The 7500-nt window shown below is 45.2% G+C and overlaps 1 protein-coding gene across 9 annotated transcripts in view; it reads right to left on the bottom strand.

Annotated features, from left to right (window-relative positions):
- The window catches only part of LOC143302215 (apoptosis-inducing factor 3-like), a 74565-nt gene that overhangs the window by 35781 nt on the left and 31284 nt on the right, over positions 1–7500 (bottom strand). For all 9 annotated transcript variants that reach the window (XR_013057912.1, XR_013057913.1, XR_013057914.1 and 6 more), the window contains 3 exons: positions 4267–4376; positions 1746–1872; positions 43–155 (listed from right to left, as the gene is read on the bottom strand). Coding sequence is in view for 5 of the 9 variants with exons in the window: in XM_076616783.1 (XP_076472898.1) it covers positions 43–155; positions 1746–1872; positions 4267–4376 (350 nt within the window). In the remaining 4 variants the exon portion in view is untranslated. The remainder of the gene's footprint in view (positions 1–42; positions 156–1745; positions 1873–4266; positions 4377–7500) is intronic.

Raw genomic sequence — 7500 nt, 5'->3', positions numbered from 1 at the left:
TGGGGGGTAGGGGATTTGAGGCTGACAGAACAACACTGAGACCTTGCTGAGTTTGGGTCGGTCGTAGGGCAGGGTGTGTTCCTTGGTGAGCACGACGACCCGCCCCGTGAAGCCCTCCTGCCTCAGGGTCTCTGCACACGATGCGCTGGCTGCACCTGTACACATCGTCACTGACACGGTCACCTGTACACATCGTCACTGACACTGACACCTGTACACATCGTCACTGACACTGACACCTGTACACATCGTCACTGACACTGACATCTGTACACATTGTCACTAACACTGACACCTGTACACATCATCACTGACATGGTCACCTGTACACATCGTCACTGACACGGACACCTGTACACATCGTCACTGACACGGTCACCTGTACACATCGTCACTGACACGGTCACCTGTACACACATCGTCACTGACACTGTCACCTGTACACATCATGACTGACACTGACATCTGTATAAACATCGTCACTAACACTGACACCTGTACACATCATCACTGACACGGTCACCTGTACACACATCGTCACTGACACTGACACCTGTACACATCATAACTGACACTGACACCTGTACACACATCGTCACTGACACTGACACCTGTACACATCATCACTGACACTGACACCTGTACACACATCATCACTGACACTGACACCTGTACACATCACTGACACTGACACCTGTACACATCACTGACATGGTCACCTGTACACACATCGTCACTGACACTGACACCTGTACACATCATCACTGACAAGGTCACCTGTACACATATCGTCACTGACACTGTCACCTGTACACATCATGACTGACACTGACATCTGTAAACATCATGACTGACACTGACACCTGTATAAACATCGTCACTGACACCTGTATACATCACCACTGACACCTATACACATTATGGCTGTGACACGGACACCTGTATACATCACTGACACTGACACCTGTGCAGATCGTCACTGACACTGTCACCTGTACACATCATGACTGTGACATTAACACCTGTACACACATCGTCACTGACACTGTCACCTGTACACATCATGACTGACACTGACACCGGCAAACATCATGACTGACACTGACACCTGTATAAACATCAACTGACACCTGTAAACATCACCACTGACACCTATACACATTATGGCTGTGACACAGACACCTGTATATATCACTGACACTGACACCTGTGCACATCGTCACTGACACTATCACCTGTACACATCATGACTGTGACATTGACACCTGTACACATCACTGACACCGACACCTGTACACAACAAGCTGTGACACCTATACATATCATGACTATGACACTAACACATGTACACATCATCACCGACACCTGTACACATCGTCACTGACACTAACACCTGTACACATCATGGCTGTGACACTGTCTCCTGTACACAACATGACTGTGACACTGTCACCTGTGCATATCACTGACACTGACACCTATACACATCATGGCTGTGACACTGACATCCCAAAGCCTATCCCTGTCAACAAGGTGTATTCCCCATCATCAACAAAGTGTATCTCTGTAAACAAGGTGTATCCCCCATCATCAACAAAGTGTATCTCTGTCAAGAAGGTGTATCCCCCATCATCAACAAAGTGTATCTCTGTCAACAAGGTGTATCCCCCATCATCAACAAAGTGTATCCCTGTCAACAAGGTGTATCCTCCATCATCAACAAAACAAAGGATCCACCCCCTCACCTCCACCAATCAGCACAAAGGTTTTCTTGTTGCTGGGGTCATTTCGTGTCATGGCCTTGACCCTCTTGGCACTCTTCAAGGTCACGGGGTCCGCCTTCACCACCACATCCTCCCCACGTTCCTCCACCTGTCACACACACACCATGGGATCAATCCCCACCTGTCACACACACCAAGGGATCAATCCCCACCTGTCACACACCAAGGGATCAATCCTCACCTGTCACACACCAAGGGATCAATCCCCACCTGTCACACACCAAGGGATCAATCCCCACCTGTCACACACACCAAGGGATCAATCCCCACCTGTCACACACACCAAGGGATCAATCCCCACCTGTCACATCAAGGATCAATCCCCACCTGTCACATACCAAGGATCAATCCCCACCTGTCACACGCACCAAGGGATCAATCCCTACCTGTCACACACACCAAGGGATCAATCCCCACCTGTCACACACACCAAGGGATCAATCCCCACCTGTCACACACCAAGGGATCAATCCCCACCTGTCTCACACACCAAGGGATCAATCCCTACCTGTCACACACACCAAGGGATCAATCCCCACCTGTCACACACACCAAGGGATCAATCCCTACCTGTCACACACACCAAGGGATCAATCCCCACCTGTCACACACACACCAAGGGATCAATCCCCACCTGTCACACACACACCAAGGGGTCAATCCCCACCTGTCAAACACACACCAAGGATCAACCCCCCCATCTGTCACACACCAAGGATAAATCCCCACCTGTCACACACACACCAAGGGATCAATCCCCACCTGTCAAAAACACCAAGGGATCAATCCCCACCTGTCACACACATCAAGGAATCAATCCTCACCTGTCACACACACCAAGGGATCAATCCCCACCTGTCACACACACCAAGGGACCAATCCCCACCTGTCACACACACACCAAGGGATCAATCCCCACCTGTCACACACACACCAGGGGATCAATCCCCACCTGTCACAAAGGTGACCTGGCAGTGCACCTTGTCACACCATTTCCATGTCAACACACTGTGTTACACCTGTGATGGCATACCATTTCCATGTCAACACCCTGTGTTACACCTGTGATGGTGTACCATTTCCATGTCAACACACTGTGTTACACCTGTGATGGTGTATCATTTCCATGTCAACACACTGTGTTACACCTGTGATGGTGTACCATTTCCATGTCAACACACTGTGTTACACCTGTGATGGTGTACCATTTCCATGTCAACACACTGTGTTACACCTGTGATGGTGTACCATTTCCATGTCAACACACTGTGTTACACCTGTGATGGTGAACCATTTCCATGTCAACACACTGTTACACCTGTGATGGTGTATCATTTCCATGTCAACACACTGTGTTACACCTGTGATGGTGTACCATTTCCATGTCAACACACTGTGTTACACCTGTGATGATGTACCATTTCCATGTCAACACACTGTGTTACACCTGTGATGATGTACCATTTCCATGTCAACACACTGTGTTACACCTGTGATGGTGTACCATTTCCATGTCAACACACTGTGTTACACCTGTGATGGTGTACCATTTCCATGTCAACACACTGTGTTACACCTGTGATGGTGTACCATTTCCATGTCAACACACTGTGTTACACCTGTGATGGTGTACCATTTCAATGTCAACACACTGTGTTACACCTGTGATGGCATACCATTTCCATGTCAACACACTGTTACACCTGTGATGATGTACCATTTCCATGTCAACACCTGAACACTGCGTTACACCTGTGGTGGTGTACCATTTCCATGTCAACACCTAAACACATGTTACACCTGTGATGGTGAACCATTTCAATGTCAACACACTGTGTTACACATGTGATGATGTACCATTTCCATGTCAACACACTGTGTTACACCTGTGATGGTGTACCATTTTCATGTCAACACACTGTTACACCTGTGATGGTGTATCATTTCCATGTCAACACACTGTGTTACACCTGTGATGGTGTACCATTTCCATGTCAACACACTGTTACACCTGTGATGATGTACCATTTCCATGTCAACACACTGTGTTACACCTGTGATGATGTACCATTTCCATGTCAACACACTGTTACACCTGTGATGGTGTACCATGAAACATGTCAACACCTGAACACTGCGTTACACCTGTGGTGGTGTACCATTTCCATGTCAACACCTGAACACTGTGCTACACGTGTTGACGGTGTACCATTTCCACGTCAACACCTGAACACTGCGTTACACCTGTGATGGTGTACCATTTCCATGTCAACATCTGGCTCTACTCGAACCTGCTGCCAACACGTGTCGTTCTCTAACCAAAGAACTACTGTGTGACACGGTCTCTGTCTTGCTACACAGAGGAAGACTCTAGATGGCAATCAGGAGTTGATAATACTTACAGCAGTGTATAGACTAAACCTGCACACAAACACACACACACACACACACACACACACACACACACAATCATGAGTACTACCTGAAATACAGGCAGACTGTCCATTCCGGGAAAGTCCTCAATGTCTCCTGTCTTGACATTAAAACACGCCCCGTGCCATGGGCACCGCAGCACCCCACCGCAATAGGCCCCTGGACAATACATGAACATGTATGGTTTTTTAACCACCTACTGCAATAGGCCCCTGGACAATACATAAACATGTATGGTTTTTTATCACCTACTGCAATAGGCCCCTGGACAATACATAAACATGTATGGTTTTTTAACCACCTACTGCAATAGGCCCCTGGACAATAAACATGTATGGTTCTTTTAACCACCTACCGCAATAGGCCCCTGGACAATACATGAAGATGTATGGTTTTTTAACCACCTACTGCAATAGGCCCCTGGACAATAGATAAACATGTATGGCTTTTTTAACCACCTACTGCAATAGGCCCCTGGACAATACATAAACATGTATGGTTTTTTAACCACCTACCGCAATAGGCCCCTGGACAATAAATAAACATGTATGGGGCTTTTTACCACCTACTGCAATAGGCCCCTGGACAATACATAAACATGTGTGGCTTTTTAACCACCTACTGCAACAGGCCCCTGGACAATACATAAACATGTGTGGCTTTTTAACCACCTACTGCAATAGGCCCCTGGACAATACATAAACATGTGTGGCTTTTTAACCACCTACTGGAATAGGCCCCTGGACAATACATAAACATGTATGGTTTTTTAACCACCTACCGCAATAGGCCCTTGGACAATAAATAAACATGTATGGGTTTTTTAACCACCTACCGCAATAGGCCCCTGGACAATACATGAACATGTATGGTTTTTTAACCACCTACTGCAATAGGCCCCTGGACAATACATAAACATGTGTGGCTTTTTAACCACCTACCGCAATAGGCCCCTGGACAATAAATAAACATGTACGGTTTTTTATCACCTACTGCAATAGGTCGCTGGACAATACATAAACATGTGTGGCTTTTTAACCACCTACCGCAATAGGCCCCTGGACAATAAATAAACATGTATGGGGGTTTTTACCACCTACTGCAATAGGCCCCTGGACAATACATAAACATGTGTGGCTTTTTAACCACCTACTGCAACAGGCCCCTGGACAATACATAAACATGTGTGGCTTTTTAACCACCTACTGCAATAGGCCCCTGGACAATACATAAACATGTGTGGCTTTTTAACCACCTACTGGAATAGGCCCCTGGACAATACATAAACATGTATGGTTTTTTAACCACCTACCGCAATAGGCCCTTGGACAATAAATAAACATGTATGGGTTTTTTAACCACCTACCGCAATAGGCCCCTGGACAATACATGAACATGTATGGTTTTTTAACCACCTACTGCAATAGGCCCCTGGACAATACATAAACAGGTGTGGCTTTTTAACCACCTACCGCAATAGGCCCCTGGACAATAAATAAACATGTACGGTTTTTTATCACCTACTGCAATAGGTCGCTGGACAATACATAAACATGTATGGTTTTTTAACCACCTACCGCAATAGGCCCTTGGACAATAAATAAACATGTATGGTTTTTTAACCACCTACCGCAATAGGCCCTTGGACAATAAATAAACATGTATGTGTTTTTTTAAACACCTACTGCAATAGGCCCCTGGACAATAAATAAACATGTATGGGGTTTTTTACCACCTACCGCAATAGGCCCCTGGACAATACATAAACATGTGTGGCTTTTTAACCACCTACTGCAATAGGCCCCTGGAAAATACATGAACATGTATGTTTTTTTATCACCTACTGCAATAGGCCCCTGGACAATAAATAAACATGTATGGGGTTTTTTACCACCTACTGCAATAGGCCCCTGGACAATACATGAACATGTGTGGTTTTTTAACCACCTACTGCAATAGGCCCCTGGACAATACATGAACATGTATGTTTTTTACCACCTACTGCAATAGGCCCCTGGACAATACATAAACATGTATGGTTTTTTACCACCCCACTGCTATAGGCCCCTGTACAATACATACACTTTGCATGTTTTTTTTAACCACCCCACTGCAATAGGCCCCTCAACAGCACACACACACACACACACATTTTTTTTTTTTTACACACACACACACACACACACACACACACACACACACACACACAGATAGTTTGAGGGCGACCAGCCAGACAGCTAATGTACACCACCACCAACAAAACGTATAGAGTATCTTATGTATCAACACATTTCTTCTAGTTATCTATACACGAATACACAAAACACCCATTACTAAGTGAAAGAGCGGTATATTCCTGTAGAGAGGTTCAACATATCTGTAGTGAAAGAGCAGTATATTCCTGTACAGAGGTTCAACGTATCTGTAGTGAAAGAGAATATACCTGTAGAGACGTTCTACGTATCTGTAGTGAAAGAGCAGTATATTCCCGTAGAGAGAGGTTCAACGTATCTGTAGTAAAAGAGCAGTATATTCCTGTAGAGAGGTTCAATGTATCTGTAGTGAAAGAGCAGTATATTCCTGTACAGAGGTTCAACATATCTGTAGTAAAAGAGCGGTATATTCCTGTAGAGAGGTTCAATGTGTCTGTAGTGAAAGAGCAGTATATTCCCGTAGAGAGAGGGGCAATGTATCTGTAGTAAAAGAGCAGTATATTCCCGTAGAGAGAGAGGCAATGTATCTGAAGTAAAAGAGCAGTATATTCCCGTAGAGAGAGGGGCAATGTATCTGTAGTGAAAGAGCAGTATATTCCTGTAGAGAGGTTCAATGTATCTGTAGTGAAAGAGCAGTATATTCCCGTAGAGAGAGGGGCAATGTGTCTGTAGTAAGAGAGCAGTATATTCCTGTAGAGAGGGGCAATGTATCTGTAGTGAAAGAGCAGTATATTCCCGTAGAGAGAGGGGCAATGTATCTGTAGTGAATGAGCAGTATATTCCTGTAGAGAGGTTCAACGTATCTGTAGTGAATGAGCAGTATATTCCCGTAGAGAGAGGTTCAACATATCTGTAGTGAAAGAGCAGTATATTCCTGTAGAGAGGGGCAATGTATCTGTAGTGAAAGAGCAGTATATTCCTGTAGAGAGGTTCAACGTATCTGTAGTGAAAGAGCAGTATATTCCTGTACAGAGGTTCAACGTATCTGTAGTGAAAGAGAATATACCTGTAGAGACGTTCTACGTATCTGTAGTGAAAGAGCAGTATATTCCCGTAGAGAGAGGTTCAAC

This window comes from Babylonia areolata, chromosome 29 (genome assembly GCF_041734735.1).
Source record: "Babylonia areolata isolate BAREFJ2019XMU chromosome 29, ASM4173473v1, whole genome shotgun sequence".
Lineage (NCBI taxonomy): Eukaryota > Metazoa > Mollusca > Gastropoda > Neogastropoda > Buccinidae > Babylonia > Babylonia areolata.
The sequence above is the reverse complement of the archived record's forward strand: the minus strand, read 5'-3'. Positions and strand labels throughout refer to the sequence as shown.